At 45.7% G+C, this 26342-nt stretch overlaps 1 protein-coding gene across 5 annotated transcripts in view; it reads right to left on the reverse strand.

Annotated features, from left to right (window-relative positions):
* SOBP (sine oculis binding protein homolog) overlaps window positions 1-26342 on the reverse strand; it is a 567669-nt gene that overhangs the window by 141232 nt on the left and 400095 nt on the right. For 4 of the 5 annotated variants that reach the window (XM_069606564.1, XM_069606563.1, XM_069606561.1 and 1 more), the window contains one exon: window positions 25883-25978. The exons of the other annotated variant lie outside the window; for it this stretch is intronic. In XM_069606564.1, coding sequence (XP_069462665.1) covers window positions 25883-25978 — 96 coding nt within the window. The remainder of the gene's footprint in view (window positions 1-25882; window positions 25979-26342) is intronic. 5 annotated transcript variants of the gene reach the window in all.

Below are 26342 nucleotides of genomic sequence, written 5' to 3' on the forward strand. Positions count from 1 at the left end.
TATATATTTCAATATTTTTTTTAGGCAAAAAATGTTCGTAAGAAAACCTGTCGTAAAAATAGCTGTCGATGAAAGGACATTGTACCCCACAGAGAAGCCGCGAGAGGTCAAATGTGGTATTGTGAATCCAGGTGGGTGCATGTGCATTGCACGAGCCAGGCCATGCAGTGCCTACACGAGGTGCATGCTAATCCTTAGGGTTAGCTTTGATGTATTGTGCTGTATGTCTATGCTGCTCAATATTGGTGTGTGAAGTGCCATCATCCATCAGTTGACATCTATAACTGCCAATGTGTATTTACTGTCAATGGGTGGTATTATAAGCAAAGTTGTTATTAAAAAAATAGAAGGATGTGAGGGCTATTGAGAGCCAGACCCCTGAGCTGTGGAGTAGGCAGGTGCAGTAAACCCTTCTTCAGGGCTGGGCCTGCCTCTGGCCCACCAGCCTGCAATCTAGATTGCCCCGCCCACCTGGCATGGGCACATGAAATGAATCCCAAAGGCTTGCCCTGAAGGAGCACCTCTGGGCTTGGGAGCATTCAGAAGGTGCGAAATGGGCAGGTGAGGCTCACAGGGTGCAAACACTGAAAGGAGCAGGGTAACTCTAGCCTCTGGACCAGAGTATTATAATAACATCAAGAAACAGAAAAGATATGTCCAGAGCAAAATATGTTTAGAAAAAATGTATCCAAATTTATTAAAGGTGATACAAAAATTGAAAACTAGTGAATAAATCACTCAAAATTATTATACACTGATCATTTTAACATAACAGAACAGCAGCAACAATATGCCGAAAATCGGCTAAAACTTCATCACTCATACTCAACATACATAGTACATACATACACACACAACTCATCATACCGTGGCATACATCCAAAGTACTAAAAACACAGAAAACATGCTAAGAACCAATGGGGAAGAGGAATTCATAACTAGTCCCCATAATAACACTCATTATTGCGGTGTTTACAAACAATAGAAATAATTCACAAACAATCTATTGTCAGGGTGGATAGGAAGAACAAATGCAAAGATCACATCCCTGTAGAATTTTTTCTCTCGACCGGTTTCGACGTGTAGTGGTGGTTAACTGAACGTCTTCCTCAGGAGGTGGGTGTTACCATTCTGAAAAACAAGTACGCAAAAGCGACTATAAGCTACTACATGAAAAAGTCTTTGCCGACTGCCTGTAACATACAATTAAAGAAGGAGAAAAAGGACTGCTGCTAGCAGCCTAAGTTATTAAAAACAATTAAGAACCGTGTATACCATAGTGAAAATAAGCATATACGGCCCCCGCTACAACAGCTGTGTAAACCAGAACAAGAGGGTAAGTGACTCCCAAAAGAGAACCGTGCAAGATGAAAGGGAACCTTCAAGACCATGGTGGATCGGCAACAAGAATATATATATATAATAATATATATCTAAATACCAAAAAAGCCTGACCAATGGCAATGTCTGTATCTAAAAAGAACTAGTAGTGGACTAACCTGATGAAAACCTAGCTGCTGCAAAAATCTATGCAGTGTAGTGTGGCCAGTCACGCGAGACAATTCAGGACTAAAACATAACCTGAAACCAGAAACAAGACCAGAATGCACTAGGTCAGATAAATAAAAAAATATATATAAAAAATAAAAAAATAAATAAAAAACCTAGGTTCAAAGTGGAGTGCCTATGACTAAGGCAAAAATAATAATAATAGCTCACCTGGAGGGCGCCCCATGCAGTTTAAGATGATCCAGCGCTGCATGTATTTGAAAAGTGAAGAGGCAGCGCAACTTAGCCTGAGCCTTCAACGCCGTCTGTAAATGACTACAAAAGTGGCAAAAGAGCTTCATTACAATGTTAAATGGCAAGCAGTGACCCACGGCTTACCAGAGTACAAGGGCACTGTATGAAATGCCTCTAAAAGATCTCCAATAAAATGGGAGGAAGCCTACAGACAACCACACCGTTCTGGGGGATCCAAAAGGTGTTTAAATGTAAATGCACAAAAAGCCCAATAAATCAAATGGAGCTACGAGCACAATTGAAATGAGAAGGTAAACTTAAGGGCAAATGGCAGCTATCTAAGATAAACGGTGCTATGTTTAAATATAAACACACGAAGTGCCAAATAAATCAATTGGAGCAGCTCGCACAATTGAAATGTAATAGTGAGCTCAAAGGCAACAAACAGTAGTCTAAAGGGCGACGCTGCAAAGTTAATTATGCAGAGGACTGAAGCTGAAAAGCTATTAACATTGCAGGAAGGCTGGCCACACGCTTACCTGCAAAACGGTTGCTGTATAATGGAATTGTCCAGCAACGAGGGAGAACAGATGGTAATCTCTTTGTTTGAAACTAGTTGTAAATTCGAAACGCTACGCATGCGTGTAGGGACCTGCAAGGAGTGGCTGGCTACAGCCAATAGTAAACAAAAGCCTTTTTAAAGGCAAAACTAAAGACTGACTGCGCATGTCAGCAAGTGCTGCCAGTAAAGACATTCCACGAGCAGAACAAAGCGCAAATAATGCAAATAATGCAGCCCAAATTAAAAGGAAATGATGATGAAAAAAACGCCGCTGCTGATAGAAAAAATAATACTAAATTCTTTAATTGTATGTTACAGGCAGTCGGCAAAGACTTTTTCATGTAGTAGCTTATAGTCGCTTTTGCGTACTTGTTTTTCAGAATGGTAACACCCACCTCCTGAGGAAGACGTTCAGTTAACCACCACTACACGTCGAAACCGGTCGAGAGAAAAAATTCTACAGGGATGTGATCTTTGCATTTGTTCTTCCTATCCACCCTGACAATAGATTGTTTGTGAATTATTTCTATTGTTTGTAAACACCGCAATAATGAGTGTTATTATGGGGACTAGTTATGAATTCCTCTTCCCCATTGGTTCTTAGCATGTTTTCTGTGTTTTTAGTACTTTGGATGTATGCCACGGTATGATGAGTTGTGTGTGTATGTATGTACTATGTATGTTGAGTATGAGTGATGAAGTTTTAGCCGATTTTCGGCATATTGTTGCTGCTGTTCTGTTATGTTAAAATGATCAGTGTATAATAATTTTGAGTGATTTATTCACTAGTTTTCAATTTTTGTATCACCTTTAATAAATTTGGATACATTTTTTCTAAACATATTTTGCTCTGGACATATCTTTTCTGTTTCTTGAGGCTCACAGGGTGCCATGTGTTAATATACCCGCAAAAATATCGCCATACAAGAATGGCGCTGTTTTTTCCCCAGCGATATTAACCCCATGGAACCTGCAGGGGACACCCCTGCAAACCCCATATTTTTTTAAAGGGAGCGGGGGACACCCCCGCTCCCATTTAAACCTGATATTAACCCCATCAATAATGTCGCCTCTGGCCTTTCCCAACGACCATATATATGGCAACATTATCAGTGGGGATAATATTAGGTGATACTGTTCACAGCTGAGAGTTGGCTTCTCTTTGCTAAACAACAGAATGCTAAATTCTATAGAGCATCTGACTACCCATGGCATCAGGTGACTGTGCTGCTCCTGTGGGCACTAGTATAAGCAGCAAAATGGGTATTTACGAGTGGGGTAATGAGGTTTGCTTCGACGATTCTATACAAGTTCAGAAATGTGCTTGAAAGTAGGAAATGAGCTCACAGACGGCATTTTGCGATTGTGTTTGGGTAGATCTGTATGTCAACACCACCTCAAAATGCTCCGAAGCTCTTATAAAGGCAGAATTTTGGCACTAGAAGAACACACTAAATGCAAATGAGCAATTCAGCTATGAAAACCTGGCTGCACTACAGAGAAAGGGGCTTCCATGTGATCCCAAAGGTTAATGTGAAGAAAAGTACGCTCCAGCGAATCGAACAACACACATTTGTTTCCTCCAGACTGGCTTGCTGAACTAGCTTTAAGATTCATGTGCAAATCTAATTTTGCTTGTTCTACCGGTATTTGAAAGCGCGCAGTTCTCCTTGCATGAGAACTGAGAACCAATCACCTTAGTGCCCATGTATGAGTAGTGTGTGCCGGGTTGTCCAACTCCAGGCCCGAGGGCCGGATCCATGCTGAGTTTTCAGGATACCCCTCATTAATAGTCATGAGACAAATTTGCATACCATTATTCTAAATGTATGCCCATTTTTTCCTAATGAATATTAATGAGGGATATCCTGAAAACCTGTCAGGATCCCAGCCTGCAAGACCCGGAGGTGAACAACCCTGACACATACGCACGCCAACCCCAGAGATATAAGGTAAAGGTTTATTGTTCATTTTTTCCTTATTTTGCTTACTCTACCTCATATGCCAGATTCGGGAAAACAGCAACACTTAAGGACCGACACATTTAAATATTGTTTTCATTTATTTCAAGGTTTTTGCAGGATGCTGCGTTCCAATATTGAAGACGATTCTAAGCGCTTAGAGAGGGGTATATTTAGAGGTCTAATAAAAATAACAATCTAATAGTTTCGTGTAAAGAGAATGCTAGTCGAACAAAGTTCAGAAAAGGACGCTTTTACGATCCAATAGAAGGCGGTATATGAAAAAGCCTTTCAAATGTTGAGAACAACCTGGGCCATGCTCCAAACAGGAAGCGGCGGGTGGGGGCAGTTAGAGGCTCTTGAAATCAAGACCTTTCAGTCTGTTTTCTGCCCACGTCTTCAGGAGTTACTGGAGAGCAACAATGCTGCAGCCCCCAACACACCACCCACTGCATACTGTAAAGTCACCCTCGCCCCGGGACTACCTCTGTCATGTGATACTTTATCCTATGCAAATTATTTCTGCTCAAAATGGCATCTTGACTAAATAAACAAACAACTACAGAGGCAGAGCCTGTCAACCTTTTCATCTGAGGTGGGGAAGTGGCAGGGGAGCCCAGGCATTGCTTCTCTCCCAGAAGTCTGCCTTGCCACAAAGTCCTCTCCAGGTAGATTCTAAGTGCGCTTAGTGGCATACTCATTACAGGGGGTATCAATTGGCCACCGCCCCCTTCCCATGGCCCTGCTGTTACCTGGTGCTTTGTGGCACCTAGTCCTTCTCCTCCTCCAAAATTGCCATGGGCGGACATTCTCCCTCCATGCCATGGCAGGTGCTAGCTGGGCTACAAAAGGAGCACGTTTCAGCTCCCAGAGAAACCTCCTCCCTGCTGCCTTGATGCCCCGCTGCTTGAAGAAACACTGGGCACCCCGCTTTCTGCATTATCCCTGTGCGCGGACCCGTCTGCCCATCCACAGGTTTACCTAAATGTTACGGCAATGCATGTTCCAGAGGAGTTGTTTGTGTGTGCACAGCCCATGTCCTCTTTTTATGTGAATATCTCCCCCCCCCTGTTTCAAGAATGGCCTCCATTCCCCTGAGTGACCCTCTTCCCGGCTGTTCTTTATAGCTTTTCTCTCTTTTGATACCATCAGCAAGACTGCCTTTGGCAAGCTTTGTTACTGGGATACAAATGTGTGTGCACCTTTCACAATATAGCCTTAAGGACCAAGGGAGTGGTCATTATTGCAGGATATTGACCAGCCCTCAAGTTATGTCCCAAGGCAGAGCCAAGGGCCATCAGTTGGGGAAGGAACAAGATCCCAAGCATTAATGACCCCTTCCGAGGTCCATTAGGCTATTAGCACATAGTGGTAATGGCAATATATGTTTTGGAGTTGTGGTGAAGTAAAAAACATTATTTTGATATTGAGTGAAGTAAATGCACAAGATGTGTTACTAAATTAAATGTGGTTGTATAATGTACTATTTAAATAACAAGGTTGTAAGCATTTTAACTGTAAACTGGTTTGAACTGGAAGAGTTTTACCATGAACGCACTTTAAGAGCAATGTACAAGTGGATGCCTTCTCTGTATGAAAGGGAAAGAAGTGTTTTATGTTTGGCTTGTGTGTTAAATTGGAGTGTCTTGTTCAAAGTAATCTTGCTGAGAATCTGCATGGATGTACCTTGAATGCAGAAAAAGGCTTTCTGCTGTTTCCCTGTCTGCCTCTGAAGTCAAAATGCATTTAATACCGTCAAAATCATTAGCTATTGACTATATTCCAAACATTCTGATTGGCTGAGAAGAGGTCTATAAGAACCTTCCTGTGCTCCTAAGGCCTTACTGACCGAGGGAGGGGTCAATGTACTGGCATAATGACCCCCTCCCAATTTATTGTTGGCCATAAGCGATAATGACCCATCCCCAGGTGTACAAGGTTTTAGCCGACTGTGGTGGTCGCAATACATGTTTGGAGTTGTTGTGGTGAAGTAAAGCATGTTAATTTGATTCTGAGTAGAGTACAAAAATGTGTTGGTAAATTAAATGTGGTTTCATGCCGTACTATTTACATAACTAGGTTGTCTTCATAAGGTAAGCATATTTTCTTTACAAAAGTCTAAGTATTATTCTATGTATTCGCCTTCATTGTGTTGTGTTAGCTTAAGTTGGAGTGTCTTGTTGAATGAAATCTTGCTGGGAATTGCATTGCTGTTCTTGAATCCAGATAAATGCTTTCGATTGTTTCACTAGCTGCCTCTGAAATCAGAATGTCTTGTCACTACGGTTAATGATTGGCCTTATGAAATTTCTGATTGGTGGAGATGAGGTCAATAATGACTCCCATGTGCTAATGCTGGTGCACACTGGTTTTAGGGGATGCACATCCGATGTTGAATGCTTTATAAGTTCAATGTTGATTATTGAGGCACAAAGGTGCAATAGACAAAGTTTCGCTCATTCATTGTTTAATAGTCTAATAGTCAATAGAGTTCCTCCATATAAAATTATAATATTGTCCATTGGCACACTTGGCGGGTGCGGGAGCCAACCAGGTTGCTCCAAACCCAGGCTGAATCTTCTGATGCAAGACTAGGTTCGGAGCAACCCGAGTGCTCTGCGCACCAGCCCACTCCTGGTGCTGTCTTTTTCCCATCCTCCCCTGCCTAGTCCACCCCCCCCCCGATTCCAGTCCCTCCACACCTGCACCCCCAATCAAACACTGCTTACACTCCTTACCTCAGGGGCTCCTTCTTCCGGGCCTTACAGCTTCCTTCTTCAGTGCCATGGAAATGGAAGAGGGGCGTTGAGCGGTGTCCCGCCTTCTCTATCCACGGCAACCCTGGCTTACTCTCACCGGCAGCTGCTTTGCTCGGGCCTGTAACTTGGGCCCTGCGCCCTTACCAGCCAGTGTAACCTGCAGAATCTGGATTTACTGCTAAATTAGCAACTTGGAAGGGAGTGCTAGCCAATCAGGACGGTCGGAACGTGGTCTACATTCACTGGTATAAGCCTGGATTCCAAGCAGCCTGAGTGCTGCTGGCCTTTACCCCTTCGTCTTCCCCTGCTCCTCCAACACCCCTTAGCTCCCGGTGAGCTCACACGCCGGTGCTAAGGGTGTGCTTCACAGTCCTCAACATGAAAAACGGACTTGGATCTTCAGCTGGCCCTGGCTCCAGCCGTTTTCATCCGGAGAGGGCTTGAGCTCTTGCTCATCATTAGCTGGTCCTGGCTCCAGCATGGTCACCTGGAGAGGGCCTGGGCCCCTACTCATCATCAGCCAGCCCGGGCTCCAGCATGGTCACCTGGAGAGGGCCTGGGCCCCTGCTCATCATCAGCCAGCCCGGGCTCCAGCCGTGTCACCTGGAGAGGGCCTGGGCCCCTGCTCATCATCAGCTGGTCCTGGCTCCAGCATGGTCACCTGGAGAGGGCCTGGGCCCCTGCTCATCATCAGCCAGCCCGGGCTCCAGCCGCTGTCACCTGGAGAGGGCCTGGGCCCCTGCTCATCATCAGCCAGCCCGGGCTCCAGCCGCTGTCACCTGGAGAGGACCTGGGCCCCTGCTCATCATCAGCTGGTCCTGGCTCCAGCATGGTCACCCGGAGAAGGGCTGGGCCCCTGCTCATCATCAGCCAGCCCGGGCTCCAGCATGGTCACCCGGAGAAGGGCTGGGCCCCTGCTCATCATCAGCCAGCCCGGGCTCCAGCCGCTGTCACCCGGAGAGGGCCTGGGCCCCTGCTCATCTTCAGCTGGTCCAGGCTCCAGCCGCTGTCACCCGGAGAGGGCCTGGGCCCCTGCTCATCTTCAGCTGGTCCTGGCTCCAGCCGCTGTCACCCGGAGGGGGTCTGGGCCACTGCTCATCTTCAGCTGGCCCGGGCTCCAGCCGCTGTCACCCGGAGAGGGCCTGGGCCCCTGCTCATCTTCAGCTGGTCCAGGCTCCAGCCGCTGTCACCTGGAGAGGGCCTGGGCCCCTGCTCACCATCAGCCAGCACTGGCTCCAGCATGGTCACCTGGAGCGGGCCTAAGTCCCTGCTAATCATCAGCCAGCCCGGGCTCCAGCCGCTGTCACCCGTAGGGGGTCTGGGCCCCTGCTCATCTTCAGCTGGTCCTGGCTCCAGCCGCTGTCACCCGGAGGGGGTCTGGGCCACTGCTCATCTTCAGCTGGTCCTGGCTCCAGCCGCTGTCACCCAGAGAGGGCCTGGGCCCCTGCTCATCTTCAGCTGGTCCAGGCTCCAGCCGCTGTCACCTGGAGAGGGCCTGGGCCCCTGCTCACCATCAGCCAGCACTGGCTCCAGCATGGTCACCTGGAGCGGGCCTAAGTCCCTGCTAATCATCAGCCAGCTCGGGCTCCAGCCGCTGTCACCCGTAGGGGGTCTGGGCCCCTGCTCATCTTCAGCTGGTCCTGGCTCCAGCCGCTGTCACCCGGAGGGGGTCTGGGCCACTGCTCATCTTCAGCTGGTCCTGGCTCCAGCCGCCCACCCGGAGGGGGCCTGGGCCCCTGCTCATCTTCAGCTGGTCCTGGCTCCAGCCGCTGTCACCCGGAGAGGGCCTGCACACTACAGAAGGAAGCCGCAGGCCTTCCCTGCCCAGCATGCCTCCCGGAAGCGCCCCCGGAGCTGCCGACTCCCCAGTGCAGGCTGGCGGCACTCGCCGCATCAGACTCCTGGAAAGCGGCAGCTTAAACCTGGAGCTATGAAAGCACTTTGGGGGCTCAGCTTCCACTTCCAGCTGACAGCCCACTATGAAACGTCCCCGAAAACTGCACGAAGAAAACCCCAAGGATTTCCTCAAGGAATAAACACGTTTCAATTTATATTCCATTTAAAATCCTCACTTTCCAGAGTTTTCCGTCTCCACTGTAAATCGTCAGCCACGTTTCCCGCTGCGGTAAACACATTTTATTTCCCCTGCGTTGCATCTAATTGAGGTTTAATGCATCCACTCAACTCTAAAAACGTACAAGACATCAGTTCAAGGGAAAGAGTGCGTGCTTTTTAAATGCCTTCAGCGTTGACCAAATTACCTACAGTCCACATACCTGTCTAGTGCAAGTGTGCCACCGGGCTCAATTACACAGGAATCATCCAATGGTTTCAAAGAACTTGGAATTACAAGACAATTCCCCCATAATGAACACGTAATGTGTAAGCAGCTTGAAACAAAACAAAATGTTGAATGCACAACGTTTATGAAACCAACATCACCTTGCAATTAGAGTGCTGGCTGACATGGCAACAAACGGGGGCACTATTTTAGAAAGCCCTCTCCTGCAGAGACGAGGCCAACACACTTTGGAAAGATGATCTCCTTAGCAAAAAGCTAGGCTTCTGTTGCGGAGAATCGGCTTTCGTTTTTATGCATTACTTTACACATGATCTAAGTGCTGTAAGAACGGCGATACACTTACACAACGCAATGATCCGTAGACTGCCCAAAGATCTAAGACGCGAGAGCTTAACCGACTGCGCTACCTCACCACCTGCAGCGCCTCTTTCTCGCTTGTGTAAACATCCCGAATGATGACGGGAACCTAAGAAGCGTCTACTGCCTGCATTATTCCCACATTACGCAGCAACATTAAAAATTATCCCAAGCACGTGACACGGAGAGAGGCTGCCCTTTGCTTGCTACTCCATCCATTTGAGACCTAACCCTTTTCGGAGCCGCTTTGTGGGCCGTGTCGTGCTGCCACGGTCTTGTCCTTGCAACGCGTGAGGCTCTTCGATTTCACACCTGTTATCAAGCATGCGCCTACCCGGCCCATTCAAATCAGTTCAAATATAACTTTTAAAACGGTTTTGATAAATGGGCAGGCACACACGCTGCACGCAGGCCTTTCTATTCAAAAACTGTGCGAAAGCAGAGCGGGCCGAAGGGATATTCCGGGCCAGGAGACCCACTATCCAGCCAACTGACAATCCCGGTGAATAAGGGACCATAATCCTCGGCAACCATCCAAGCACACTCCACACTCTTCACCGCCATCTGTTTACTCTTTTTTACGTCTGCGCCCATCCTCCAGAGAATCTGCCTCCCTGAATCAAGCAGGCAGACAAACCCAGGCTCATCACCACCTCCTCATGCACGAATTCACTACTGATTACAACCTCGACCACCGCTTCCTGACTCACCCAGAAAACGAACCCCAGATTCCTGCACATTTCACTTACTAGGCCCAGAAGTTACAACATTGTTTTTTTAAATTAGGCTTTCACATCGCGCTTCATGCCAGAGACCAGCCTATGAGTGCAGTACCAGGAACCAAACGCATGCTGCTCAGTGTTGTCTTGCTTCCAAGACAAGCGAGTTGCCCCCTGAGATATCCGCTCAGCCTTTAAATTGGATTAACAATAACAACTCAACCAGTGGCAGCCTCACACACAAATATTCCTAAAAAATGTCTTCCGTGCCGGATAACACCATTGCTCACACCCTAAGAACCACCTACCTTTCCCCCTACTCCCATCTGAAGCCCACATCTTCCTCACGGCCACAGAAGGACAACATCTGCACCCAAGCCCTTCACCAATGTCAACTTCTGATTCTTGGTGTTTCGATCAACCAGACGTGCTCATGCCCTACTTCTTCTGTTCACTTTTCTGTCTCATACCAAAGGCAACCACCTAGGAATAGTTCTCTAGCAAGGCCTCACAACCTTATTGATGTAAACTGCTCTCACTACAACCTCATCCTCTTCGCGCTGATCATCCCCGTCTAAGATTCACTACATTCCACAATTTCCCATGCATAGAATGTTAGATGTAATTCCAAACTCTTCTGCTGAGACTTCAAATCCACACACCAAACACTCGTCCCAGACTTCCCTCCCACCACAATGTGCCACTTTAGTTACAACAAGCTTGATACCATGCCCACTATAACCCATGAGCAAGTTGCTCATCTCCAGACAGCCCAGTCCTCCACTGCTGGCTTGTATTGTCCCACTCAATGCTGCTGTCACCTCAGACTCAAATGGCAATTATCCAAGTACAACAGAGACAAGGCCAAACAATTTAAAAAAATGAAATCTTGAGAGACACTGTCATTGATATAAAGTTTCTAAGATTGCCAGCACCACTTTGGGATATGTGCCTCAGAGCGTTCTGAAGTCTTCGCCTGCTCTGTTCGCCTGGGTATGCTGCTGCAGGCATGCTATTCTGTGACTCCCTTGCCAGATACTTACTGCACGTCTATCCATGTGGGGTCATATTTCTGTGCCTGTTATACATAGAAAGTGTATAACACAAAGGCTATTGGCAAGTCTAACACCATAGTACAAGACTTGCTGCGTATCAGAGAGAGAGAGAGAGAGAGGAGTTCCTACACTCCATTGTTGATGACACCGCTAATGTCCTACTCCTTGACCTATAAGTGGCATATGACACTGAACCATTCCACCCTTCTCAATCACCTAAAGGACTCCTTTGGAATCGACGGTGAGGCTCTTAAGTGGATTGCCTTCTTTCTCTCAGAGAGCCTCAAGTGAGGTTAGGACCTTTCCTCTCCCATTCGACCATCTTAGACTTTGCTGTTCTCCAAAGGGTCAGTCCTCTCAGCTTGGCTATTTGATGACTACTGCAAACCAGTGGCAGATCTCAAAGCCCCCTTTTGGACTAATTCCAAACATATGCTGACAACACACAGGTGGCCGTCAAACTTGACAACGCAACGCAGATCACCAAATCCATGTGGACATGCTTACCGTGCATCTTCGTGATATTCCGTTCTCCTGGTGAACTACCATGCTCATTCATGCCACATTGACTCCAGCAGCAAAAATCTGCTATTAGATGTGATGGCACACTCTTTTGCCCTACAAATACAGGATATTACATATAAATCAAACTTTCCACTCCAAATGAAGGCGTTCATTCTGCCTTTCCTTAAAACTTGGCATAAAGTGGATGGTGGCCAAGGCCTTGGAGCTCTTCTGCTAGATTATTGTATGAGTCCAAACGTGGGTTGCATGATGTCAGTAAAAGGTAATACAAAATAAGGCAGCTAGGCCGATTCTGGGTGACAAATCCTGGGACGGCATCACCCCCGGCCCTAAAATCCCTGCAATGGCACACACTGGAAATGTAGATTTCTTCCAAAATCCTGTATACATCCATCAAGCCTAACAGGGTGCTGGGCTAGGTTATACCTAATGATAGCTCACCAGGTTTTAAGCTCCCAGGGACCTTAAGAACAGCAAACACTATCACCCTTACTCTGATGCAATATCCAGAAAAATATTGAGAACAGACTTTCGAGCATGGCAGGCATGTTCTTTTGGAACAATTTCCTCACCTCTATGAGATAGCTGGTTTGATGATTCACAAGCTGTCGTCACTACTCCCTGATTGGGAGCACTTTTCCATGAGGCTAGGGAGGTGCAGCTGTTACCCAATAGTCCCCCTATGGGTGGTTTAATGCGGGAGGACCTCATGGGGAGGGACTTCCCCTCTGGGGATAAGGGCGATCAGCTGAGGTACAGTCTATTAAATGCCATTACACCCCCAGCATTCCCTAACCCTCCCTAACGTCTAGAGCCACTACATTGAAAGCAAACCTATGTTTTGTTGTAACATGGGACCTAAAGACAAAAGTACCAGGATGAGGAAGAGCACACGGAGACAAAGATCATAGACTTTGAGAAAACTGGTATGAGGTGGCCCAAAGGAGAAGTGAGTATTAAGTCAGAAACAAAGAAGGACTTTTGCAATCTGCATGGGAGGAACTGGATACAATGTATAAAAAGGAAAAAAGGACAATCAGATATGTCAAACATGTACACGGAGCCAAACGTAGCCATAAAAAGTAGTACAGCAGTGGCAGGCGCAGCAGTATCCAGTTCTGTTGCGGAAAGCATCAGGCGTCTGAATTCTCCAGTACAGGAAAATCAAACACGGTCTGGCGACTGGAGAGAAGTAGAGAGCTGCAAGGTGACGCCAAAGAAGTTCTCCGCCCGCCGAGTGGAGGCAGACCGAAACCCAAAGCCAGGAAGACGCAGAGAAGCCACGAGTGCAAAGAGAAGCCCACAGAGTCGGAGAAGTGTGGCCCGGTGCCAAGAATTCCCTTTGATGTACCGCAGCAGACTAAGAGGTAAGAAGAGGTACACGAGAACCGGAGGGGATCCAGATTTTGACAGAGGCGAAGGTGGTTTTTCATCGGCCCAATAATAGCAAAGAAATTAATGGGCATCAGGAGAGACGGATCTGGAAACCTCCATAGAATAACCTGGGACACAGAGGAAATATTCCTCATCACAGTGGGGAAACAAAACTCACTGATGACCACAGAGGGTCTGGGACCCCAACAAACAATGCAAGCATCAGAGGAAATATTCCTTGGCGCAGTAGTAACGAGGAGTACACTGGACACCAGAGAAGGGTCTGGGACCGCAACATTGAGAGAGAAAACATCAGAGGAAATCGGCATCAGCGCTGTGATAATGAGAAAACCACTGGCCACCAGAGAAGGGGCTGGGACCCCAACAGTGAGAAAAAGTATCAAAGAAAATCTTACTAACCACAGTGGTAGAGAGGGAACAACTGGCCACCAGGGAAGGATCTGGGAGCCCAACAGTGAGAAAGAACTGTGTCAAACAATATCAGGAGAAGGGAGTTTTGGGGACATCAAGGGAAGGGAGTAATTTCCCCTGGTTATATTGGAAACTGGAAAGATATACCCCAGGAGAAGGGAGCCATTCTCCCGGGTGTGAAATTGCATGAAGACTGGGAGAAACCCGTAAACCAGGGGAAGGGAGTCATTCCCCCTGGCCTTTCTATTGTGAGAGAACATTCTTTGGCTGTTGTAAGAGAACATTATTTTGGACACTATACAAGAAGCAGGAGAATGGAGCCATTCTCCTGAAGGAGGATCCTTTGGTTAGTTATCCTTTTGTTGTAGTTTGAGGGTTAGAATAGGATTTTGACACAGGTCGGTGGCACTTTAATTTGATGGACATTCTGACAGACCCTTTAGTGTAAGTTTAGAAGCATGGACACCCCTCTTAGAGATGGGTTTTCAATACGATAAAATAAAAGTCTAACTCAAATCATGTCACTTCTAAGTCAGCTTCCTTCTCCGACACCCTTACACTGGACAACCATTTACAATTCAGAAATATGTTGTGACAAATTGACTTCAGCTCTGCAGTAGTACAAGGATGAGAAGACACTAAAGTCCCTTCGCAGCCCTCACACTTCTACATACCAAGGGCTAACACAATCATAAAGGTAAACCAGGCACAGCTAAGAGCTATACCCCCTTTGCCTTTTCTTGTAACGTGGGCTGAGGGAAGGCTGTACTCTCAAGAGGGATGTGAATGTGGTTCAGTAGCAAACCAAACAGTATAACAATCCAAAATAAAGGACTGTCCAATTAAGGTTCTATAAAAAATATATATACTTTAAAAACCAAATTATATACAGTGGTAAATAACTATAAAACAATACAAAAAATCCACTCATGTAGAAAGAACACAGAACATGCAAAGGTAGACAGTGGGAGAAAAGGCAATTAAAGACCACAATGATCAAAGAACATATGTTCTTAGCTGAAAAAGGGATAAAAGTGAACTAACCACTCTCTAAGGCCCACAAAATGGACTGGGGGTCAGGCGTTGGGGGTGGGGATAGTATGCAGTCAATAGTACCAGAGGTCCTTGGTGGTTTGACAGAGCCGAATAAGCAATTCAAAGTTCGGGAGAGGGCAAAAGGCCTGGAGGATCCTGGTGGTTCAAATGGGTTGAGCAGTTCTCGAAACACGTATCCAAGCAGTTCAACCGTGAAAAACACTAAGCTCCTGGATGTCTTGGCACTCAGGGCACTGTGAGTCCCAATCCAGGGTCACAATTAGTCCTTTTCACATGCTCCCAAATACAGGGGAGGCTGGCACACAACTAGAAGGTCCTTAAACAAGGTGACGTCCTGTGTACCGATGTGGCTGGTAGAGAGGAGGTCTTGCTCCAGCAGCAGGTCACTACTTAGGTTGCTGTGAGTCCCACTTCAGGGACAAGATCTGTCCTTGTTCACAGGCTTCCAAACACGAGGGAGGCTGGCACACATCTGCAGAGGTACTGCACCACAGTGAAGTCCTGGGTACCACTGGGGCTGGCAGAGAGGCAAGTCCTGTTCCAGCAGCAGACCACCCCCAGTGGTCTAGGGGATGGTTAGGGGCCAGAGCTTGCTGCTGCCTTGGAAAACGAGCCTGCCTTGGTGGTCCAATTCCTATTCCTAAATGAAGTGGACTTTGCCCTTCTGACATTCTGACATCACACACAAAGGGCTTTGCTCTAGAGGACGGGAGGGGACAGGAAGGAGACACAGACAGAGAAACCAGACTGTGGGGGTCTCGTTCCATTGAACAAAGCCCTCCTATCTACTCTAATAATGCCCCATCCCTTCTCACAAGGATAAAGGGCCTTTAGAAATGCAGCACCCTGGTGTGGGGCTACTCCCTTTAAATGGGTGTGCTCCTTTGATGCCTGGGCCCAGGACATCTGCCTCTGGAGGAGGGCGTTACCTACCCTCACAATGAGACGGCATGCCCATTCATGTTCCTGTCCAGCCCCCTTGTCAAGATCAGCCTGTCTGGCCAAAATACACATCAATTTCTAGAGCTGAACTGACTCAACGTAGCTGACATGTGTGATATCAAATTGGAAGAGACTGCAATAACCATGATTAGTGTCATGCCTTAACCCAGGCATCGCGTATATTTAGAGTTTACCCTGGAATATGGTTGTAGGATGGGAGCCTGAGAATGTAGTGAAGGAGGGTAACTGGGCAAAGGTGGCACTATCCAAAAGGAGTGGTGTATATTGGCGTATAACTGCACCACCTGGCATGTGGGTGTGGCTTTGGCCTTACAGATCATGAACATGCAATGGCAATGTGAAAACTGGCTTGACAATGTGAAACGTCTTGACAATTTGTTTGGGGCAGCATGGAATTAGCATAGTTATTATTGTGGGGGCTCTACAAAATAGCATGGCAATATGTGCTTAACTTGGGAATGGGAGTATAACATAGCGATGTGGAAAATAGCCTGGCATTTTCCTGGGGGCAATTTAAGCAGGCTTTCAGCTGGTTTTCTTTTGCAGTTGATAAACTGGTGCAATTGGATCTAGGTCACGTGGCTTAAACCCCATCCACATGTCAATCACTGTTAATCTTTGGGTGCCTTCTTGTTTTATCATCCTTGTGTTCCCCATTTAAGCAGCCTTGCAGCCTCTTTGCTTTTGCTGTTGGTGAACTAATGCAAGTGGATCTAGGTCATGTGACCTAAACCCCACCCAGCCGCCTACGCCTTCCTTTCCCTCATTAGCTGTTAGTTCACAGGGAGTCCCCCCTCTGGGGCACCTGAAGTAAAGGGAAGTCAAAGAAAAGGGCAACGGCCGTTTGGTCCTGTTAGCTCTGCCTGTGCTACACAAGGTAAATATCACCATGCGTTTCCTCTCAACACAAACCATTCGCATATTCTCCAGTGATTGCACAGCCAAACGCCGAAAGCACCCCCGGACAGCTAAACGGGCAAACTTATATCAATATGCCCCATACACACCTACAACATGTGCCTTCTATTCCCATCCACCCGGTTATGATGGTTAATGCCAGCTCAGCGGTCGCACACATTCTGCCGTCATCGCCAACTTCATAACTAACAATGATCTTGATGCCCTTTTCATTACTGAAACATGGTTTACTCCCTTCTCCTCCTATATCTTTTATGTCCTCTTACCCCATGGCTACAGTATCCATCATACTGACCACACAGGGAAAAGTGGAGGTCGGGTAGCAGTCATCCATAAAATTGAATAGCCCTGCATGGTAATTTCATCCCCCATGAACAGCTCCTTCAAATCCCTGTCATGCTGGTTCTCCTTCTCAAGCAACGACTCAATTACATTCCACCTTGCTTACAGGCCAACTCAAGGGAACTGTAATGACCATCCTAACTTTCTCTCCTCAGTAACAGTTTACTACTCTTCTAATATCCTCCTCAGAGATTTCAACATCCACTAGTCCCAACAAGCAAAACACCTGCTTGTCTCCTTCTCTCTGCGCAACTCTATCAACTTAAACAGAATGTACTCTCCCCCACACATGTCAACGGTCACACGCTCAACCTAGTCTTCACATTCTGCCTGATACTCATGCTCAAACCACTTCCCCCTCGACTGGACTGACCAGGCCGCAATCCCCCTTCTCATATCACACACATGACTGCCCCACACAGGTCTTGCCAAATGCCCTCTTATTGAGCAGCAATCCTTCAGGAATTTCCTGCTAAACACACTAGAAGCAATGTTCACAATGTTCACAAACAAATGTTCATTCTGGCTTACTACACTTCCAACATTGGAAGCCTCAAACAAGAGCAAAGCCATATTCGAAGAATTCAAGCACTGCTCCAAGCCCACACCTGTCCTCAAGGTGCCAGCTTCAAAAGAGAGATGTAACAGAATAAACTGCTTCTTCATTAAGAAAATTGATCAAATCAGTGGCACATGGATGCCTCAAAAACAGAACGAGCACTGCCATCTACCCTGCTAACTCCCCAGACAAAGCCCTCCTGGACAGACTTCACCCTCCTCTCTCCTAAGGATCTCTCAAACACACTTGCTTCACTCAAACCGACTACTTCTGCAAATAACTTCCTCCCAGATTCCCTCATTAAACAACTCACTTGCCCAGCACTTAACACACCCCTCGGTATTGGGAACACCTCCCGCAATGAAGATGCATTACCAGACATGGTGAAAACGGTTCTCCTATGACCCCTTCTCAAACAACCCTTACCTGGCCCAGAGGACAGAGCCAACTACAGACCCATCACGAGCGTCCCATTCATCGGGAGCTTATCGAGAAAGTAGTAACAACCCGAATACTTCGTAGAATTAACCAGCTTGGCCTCTTCCGTGATCTCAGTCTGGCTTCTGCCCCAAAGGCAGCACTGAGACTGCAACCATCCAAGTGGTGGACGATGCGCTCAGAATTACCGACACTGGGGACTCATGTGTACCCTGTCCTCTTACATGCCATTGACAAGGTTGATCACCAAATACCCCTCTCCCTCCTCACTGACAGGATGGGCTTCTCTGGAACCGTTCTAAAATGGTTTGCATCTTATGCAGTAGGCACAAGGTCGTACATATGTGCACATGTGCTCATTCAAATCCAACCGACTCCCAGTCATGTGTGTGGTCCCCCAAGGTTCCATTCTCTCCACAATCATCTTCACTCTATACATGGAACCATTGGGTACTCTCCTAAAGGACCCCAACATCGCCATCCATTAGTCTGCTGATGACGCTCAGCTGTACCTTATGTTAAGTTTCCCCCAAGACATTGCTTGCCTCTGAATGCCTGGCTACTATCCAAATATGGATGTGAAATGCCTACCTCAAATTGAACCGGACCAAGATCACATTTTTCCTCATTGGTCCCCTTACCAAAAAACAACTCCTGCAATAATGGCTGGATGACACGTGCCTGGAAGGATTCACGCCCTCAGCTGGCAAACTCAGACAAATCCCGGGGCTTCATTGTAGACAGTAGCCTTTCTTTCCAAAAGCACATAGCCAAAAAGACACAAACCACATGGCTACAGATTCATGTAAAATCAAACCCTTAATTCCCCCAAACTAATTCTATATGGTGGTCCAAACCCTTGTTATCTGACACATCGATGGGTGAAATTCCCTTGTTAGTGGGCTTCTAGACGCACGGATGGTCCCTTCAAAGCAGCACACCACGCTGCAACCCACCTCACTACAGGTGCACGCAAACTCAACCATATCTCTCCAACATTGCACATGCTTCACTGGCTCCCTCTCCCCACCACGATCATTCAAAACTGCATGTATTGCCGACAAAGTAGTCTCAAAGGGAACCCCAAAATTCTTGGTGGCTAAACGCCACACCTCTACAGGCACTCGCAATTCACGTAGCAAAACCTTCAAAAAAGGTTGCCGCCTAAGCTAGCCCACAAAGATAGGGCTCTCAAGCAGTCCTTCTCCTGCCACACTCAGACCACCTGGAACCAGTAGAGGCTTAAAATGCCCCCACCACCCTCCAGTTCTGCAAAACAGTCTTAAATGTGGCCCTTTCAACAATATCTGCTGGACAAATAAAAATCCCTCTCTGTCCACCAACAGTACTGAACTACTGTATAAAATGCCAAGCTCAATCCTGACACCCTACTGTTGTGAAGCGCTCTGCTGCTCTTGAGCTAGCTCACACTAAGAAATGCTCCGGGCAATGGACCCAATTTACACAAGTGGTTTGAATGGGAAAATCCCACTGAAAACGCTTCTGTAAATCAGGCCCAATTTGTACATAGACTTATAAGCCTGTTGATCATAAAAAAGGTTTCAAACCCAAAAGTTAAATTAAAACCTTGAAAATGAAAGATCAAAAAATGCACCTAATGATATATCTTGCGTTGTTATGCCTTTGATTAGAAAAAGGCAACTTTGATTTTTTTCCTTAATGAATTTCATTTTCGTTTCCTTATGCTGCGTTCCCCACATAACCCGTGCCCTCCTCGTTCTTATTCATGTTCCCCCACTCCGTAGATATGCATTTCATTGTACAATTAAAAAGGGAGCTGAACACATCCCATTTTTGCACTCTGAATTGTACCCACTCCTTTCTACAGAATGGTGTGCCCTCCTGCATTTTGTTTAAAAAAATGTTTTGTTAACATGAGTTGGATACACTCCTGTACCTTCTGTGACCACAGGACCCCTTTCTTCTTTTCATGTTTAACGGGTGCTTCAGCCTTTCTCTACTTTTTAAGACTTTTGGTCACTCCTTTGTTTTTTCAAACTGTAATCTTTCAAACCTCATTAGCAACTTTCAAACCAAATACCATGTCCTTAACTGAGGCAACATGAAAATGATAAAGAAATGCTGAAACTGGCATGGCAATGTTGAAATTGACAATACAAGGTACACGAGGCAACATGAAATTGGCAAGTTAACGCCTAGAAGCAATTTCTAAACTGACAAATAAAAAATTTGCTAATTTGGACTAATGTTAAATTGTATTGGTAAAGGGGAAATTAGCTTGACAAAGTGGAAACAGACAAGTTAACATAGTGAGCTGAAAACTGGAAAATGTGAAAGCAACATTGTGTATTTGAGCAGCATCCCTGGTAGGCCGGCATGCCGAGTATCATAATTAATATCATCCTTGAATATTTTTCCAACAACTCAGTATTATTGTTTGCAACCGGGAATACTTTATCAGCCCTCATATATACATTGACAATACCCTGACAGAGCATGCTATATAGCATACATTTTGACTGTATTCTATTTGCGGGGACTCAAATTTTGCCTATTGGCTGGTACATGAACAATGATGTTCATTTTAACTCTTGGCAACATTTTTAAAACTGGTGTAACTTCTACTATCATTCAATTTATGATTGGCATTTTTCCCAGTGGGGAACTTGACATACCCAATAAGATGATGCCGCAGTGATGTGCGAGGAAAATGTGTATGCTGTCCATCAAGTGTTCCCATCTAATGCGCTTTTATCGATGGGAAACATGCATGATTTGCTGGTGTTGGAGAAAGGCTCCTTTGTACTGTGTCCGACTAATCCGTCAAGATAATCTGTAAATATGTTGGCTTCTTATGGAATTTCTTTCGTAAAGTGTGCCGTTCCAGAATTTCCTCCCATTTCTTTCCAAATTGCTTTGAGGTTGAACCTCAACAGCATCTGGAAAGAGGGTTAGGATGGCTTTCTTGCTTCTCTCGGTCTGTACAATTCAGGCCATGTATTAAGGTGACAACTATTTGACAATTTACCAGCCACTACTGGCTCATAAGCAACAAAATATCCTTTACCCCCTATCAAGCCCTGAAAGCCTTTCCAATCCATGAAACACTTCTGCTAACCCTCAAGACGTTGAAGCTTCCAAGACCAGTGCGATTACCTGAACAACTTCTTTGTCAGCCAGGTGAGAGACATTCATAAACCAATCGCTACCAAACTATCCACTACCCACATCACTTTGCCTCTCTCATTCCCCGAGACCAAGAGTTTGCCCCAATGAACACCAGCAACGACATCCTTGATCCTTGCCCAGACAAGCTCCCCTCGCACCCGTGTTAAAAAAAGAAATCTACTATTGACCCCACAATTCTACAGAACCAAGATCCATCACTGACGTCCCAGACTATTAAAAATACTTAAAAATAAAATAGGAATAGCCCTGCAATAAAGACAGGGCTTCCTCGCCTCAGTCTATAAACTCTGGCCTTAGCAGATTCCAACTCATCAACACATGGGGTCCTCCAACTAATCCCACATTTTCCAGCCCTCTTCCAATATATTCATGATGTCCCTCACGCCTCTTCTAAAATACGTTGATTTCTTCTTAAGACTCCTGCTCAGACCGCAGCCATCGTCAATGACTTCTCAGGACTAATCAGGATGCGGATTAATGAAAGTGGAATGAAACTCAACAGGTCTGAAATGGTGGCCCTCCTTCTGAGCCCAGACCACATGCTACATTTACGCTGTTATCCCTCTCCTCCCTCTTTCTCAGGTTATGGGTCCCTTTCGCGCCCTATGCCAGAAAACCACAGGCTTCCCTTCAGCATCAATCTGGGCATGGCCACCTGAATAGATGCAGTAACTAAGGCCTTTCACTAAACCCACCAACTAAAGCAGAACCCTTACCCTGTCAATCATTGCCAAAGTAAACAAGAACCATGTACTACATGTTGGAATGCCAAATTACAAACTGAACAGACTTCATAAAACAAAGTATTTCAGGCTAGTTAATGTTAAAAGTTTTTATACTGTGCAAAGGTGCAGTCTCTCAGCCCTCTGGCATTTCTGTTAGGAGAATAAGGAGGGGAGAAGGTACGGTTAGAGGGAGTAGCGGGAAAAGAGCAAGGGAGCCGTGATGTTCTGTTGGCAGCTTCAGTTCGCATGGACCGTTCACTGAGCCTGACGCGATATTCAGTGGCAGCCGTCGTGTGGTGTTGTGGAAGGTTATGTGTGCAATGTCATGTTGTTGCAGTGTTGTGTAGTATGTGCGGCTTGCTGTGCTGAGGAGTTCTGGTTGTCTTTAGTGCAGTATGTGAGAGGTGTATGTAAAGGGTGGAGTGTCAGTATTAGTTCAACCAAGTGCGAGTGATGGCTAAGCAACACAGTTTGCCCAGAGATGACAAATGGCTAACTAACACAGTTCACTAAGATGTGGCAAATGGCCGACTAACGGAGGTCATCTGGGTGTGACAAATGGCTGACTGACAGTTTACCTAGAAGTGGCGAATGGTTAACTCAGTTCACCTAGATGTGACAAATGGCAGGTATTTGCATTTATGTTCAGATGCGACGCAAGGCAATAGTCACATTTCTGTCTAGATGTGATGCAAGCTAGTATGCACAATTCTGTCTAGATGTGGCAAAAGCTAATATTCACATTCCTGCTTATAGGTGATGAAAGCTAATAGTCACATTTCTGTCGAGATGCGATGCAAGCTAATCTTCAAATTTTTGTCTAGATGGAACACAAGCTAATAGTCACATTTCTGTCGAGATGCGATGCAAGCTAATCTTCAAATTTTTGTCTAGATGGAACACAAGCTAATATTCACATTTCTGTCTGGATGTGACGCAGGATGAAATTCATATTTCTGGCTAGATGTGACCAAACTAATATTCACAATTCTATCTAGATGTGATGCAAGCTAGTATGCACAATTCTGTCTAGATGTATGCACGCTAGTATGCACAATTCTGCCTATATGTGACAAGCCAATATTCACATTTCTGTCCAGGTGTTGTGCAAGCTACTATGCACAATTCTGTCTAGATGTGACACAAGCTAATATTCACATTTCTGTCTGGATGTGATACAAGCTACTATTCACATTTCTGTCTGGATGTGATACAAGCTAATATTCACATTTCTGTCTGGATGTGATACAAGCTAATATTCACATTTCTGTCTGGATGTGATACAAGCTACTATTCACATTTCTGTCTGGATGTGATACAAGCTAATATTCACATTTCTGTCTGGATGTGATACAAGCTAATATTCACATTTCTGTCTGGATGTGATACAAGCTACTATTCACATTTCTGTCTGGATGTGACGCAGGATGAAATTCATATTTCTGGCTAGATGTGACGCAAACTAATATTCACAATTCTATCTAGATGTGATGAAAGCTGGTATGCACAATTCTGTCTAGATGTATGCACGCTAGTATGCACAATTCTGCCTATATGTGACAAGCCAATATTCACATTTCTGTCCAGGTGTTGTGCAAGCTAATATTCACATTTCTGCCGAGATGTGCTGCAAGCTAGTATGCACAATTCTGCCTATATGTGACAAGCCAATATTCACATTTCTGTCCAGGTGTTGTGCAAGCCAATATTCACATTTCTGTCTGGATGTGATACAAGCTACTATTCACATTTCTGTCTAGATGTGATGCAAGCTAATAATTACATTTCTGTCTGGACTAGCTAGCGCAGTTAGAATGCAGTCCACCTAGATGTGTGATATCGCTAACTAACAGTTCTCCTAGATGTGAGACATGGCTAGGCAACACAGTTCACAAATCAGTGAGTCTATATTGAGCAACAGCTGCTAAACAGAAATGGCTACATGCAGGCTATAAACTCTTGGGTGGTGCGGAAGATAAGGTATGGGAGATGTGGGCTAGCTTAGTGGGGCACAGTGATTGCTGTGCCCCCTGTCTGCATCACACTTACTTTGTCACTGCTGGTTGACAGCTGCCTGCTTCCTGCTTCTCTGGCAGACACCGGCAGACACCAGCTGGAGCTGCTTCTGTGGGAGCTGTTCTTCTCCCAGGGGGCTGCTCTGGGTGTTGGGACTAAATAGGGATTCAAGCCGAATCAGAGCGCTCTGGGGGGCAAGATGGAGTGGAGCAGTCCTGGTCCCAGAAGGTGGACAAACAAAGAACACTTCTTTTTGGGGATACTAACATTATCTGCTGTTTGTCAACTATTATAAAACTATCTTGTCAGGGAGATTTATCATTGTTCTGCTTTATCCCCTCTCCCAGTGAGATCCCCAGCACTTGGTGGTGGCCTTCTGGACCTTGTTCTTTCCATCCTTAATGAGTGGAGCCTTTTTTCACTGATTCATTCTTATTTGCTCTGACTTTTGGACCTCTGGTCAGTGGTTTCACTTTCTTACGGAGTCTTCTTTCCTCCTTTTATCTTTAAGGCATCAGTGTTTTACGTTGGCAGCACACAGCTCACTTTGTGTTCTCCTTTGAGATTCTTTCTTTATCCTCGAGTAACTACAGTTTTTAAGGATAGAGGGATCCTTGGTATTCCTCCTAAAATGTTATACTATGGGAGAGTAGCAAACCACCGTATGTGGAGTGCTAAGGGGATAGCTAGTATGCCCCTGCTCTCTGCTCCTGTGACTTTTTAGTCACATATACAACTTTCTAGTTATGGCTGGTGGCAGTGGACGTGTTCTACCAATGATAGTCTAACAACTGGTCTTAAGTGGGCACATTTTCCAGTATTAGCAAAACTACAGTGGCTTCCCAATTAGATAGAAAATAATGATAAAATTAATGAGTCCCACGTTCAAAAACTGATCAGGCACGGGCCCCATATGCCTTTGTGAAAACATTTCACCCACAACGCCACCAGATAATTCTAACCCAAAGAGCATAGGCTACTCCCTCAACACACATCCATCAGAAGGTTGCGCCACATGCTTTATGGTGGAAGCCCTCACCTTAAAGAATAAGTTCCCCATTGGATTAGCACCAGCAAGACCATGCAATCTATCAGAACCGCCCCACAACACACCACACACACCTGGGGACCCCCAATAACCACCACTTGACCTACTTTGCACAACACTCATGGCCCTTTGACACCACTCACTGCAGCTGCTGAATCAGGGCGTGTCCCACACACCCGACGTTGCGCTAGCACGCTTATCTGTTCACGCGTGGTGTCCCTGGGGTTTGATGGTCATAGCCATTGGTGTCGAGTGCGTCCAGTACAAGCATCATACATACCAACAAGCATTGGTTACAAACAACAAGTTACTATACAGGTTGGGACCACCAAATTCGCCATGCTGCAGAACTAAATGTGCAGATATCTAGTTCCCAAGTGTTCCTGCTGTGTTTGAAAACTTCAGATCATTGCTATCTGATCCCTCACAACAGAATCCATGAAGAAGCCATTTGGTTGAATTCTAAAGGGGGTCCCCTATGACATCTGCACTGCTATGGACAGCAGAACAAAATGGCTCCATTTCAACAGCAAAGACAAATGGCATAGTGTGGGGGAAACTCGAATGCAATCGCTTTTATTTTATAGAGTTTTCTGCTTGAACGTTTGCACAAAAAAGGGAGAATGGAGAAGTGGACTTAAAGTTGCATATTTGGATGTAAAAGATGGCAAACAATTGAGATAAAGAATTTGCATTTGTTTTCATGCAGCAGACTTAGCAAGATAACTTTACACAAATGCTAGATAAACAAGGCATGAATGAACACAATCCATACAAAACGTTGTACTACAAGCATTCACTGTGCTAAAGTAACAAAGTAGACTTGTGGTAAGTAGGATTATTATTAATAGTCTTACAAGTAGTTCGCAGTTATTCTTGAAGGCAAGCCTGGGAGTTTCCTTAGCATAGTGCTGCTGTGGAAAATGCTCAGCATGTCCGTCTTCGTCTCTAGCCTGAAGGGGAAATACAATGGCCTATTTAGGGACTTAGAAATAATGAGGAAAATAAAAAAAAAGGAATGCAAAACAGCTCAGAAATGTGAAAAACAAAACAGAAAATAAATCACGACACAGTACACGGTTCAGATAGCAGAGCGTGGGAAGTTATTTTGTTGATTGGTTAAGAGAGGGGTCTGCAACTTTGACGCTCCAGGTGTTTTGGACTACAACTCTCACCAGCCCTAGTCATTACAGGCAACGGCGAGGGATCATGGGAGCTGCAGTCCTAAATAAATGGAGAGCTGCATGTTGCAGACTCCTGGGTTAAGACAACGAAAACAATTTCCATGAGGTGTAATAGTAAAGAAAAACAACATGC

The sequence above is a fragment of the Ambystoma mexicanum genome, chromosome 4p (genome assembly GCF_040938575.1).
Source record: "Ambystoma mexicanum isolate Mex_15411 chromosome 4p, UKY_AmexF1_1, whole genome shotgun sequence".
Taxonomy (NCBI): Eukaryota; Metazoa; Chordata; class Amphibia; order Caudata; family Ambystomatidae; genus Ambystoma; species Ambystoma mexicanum.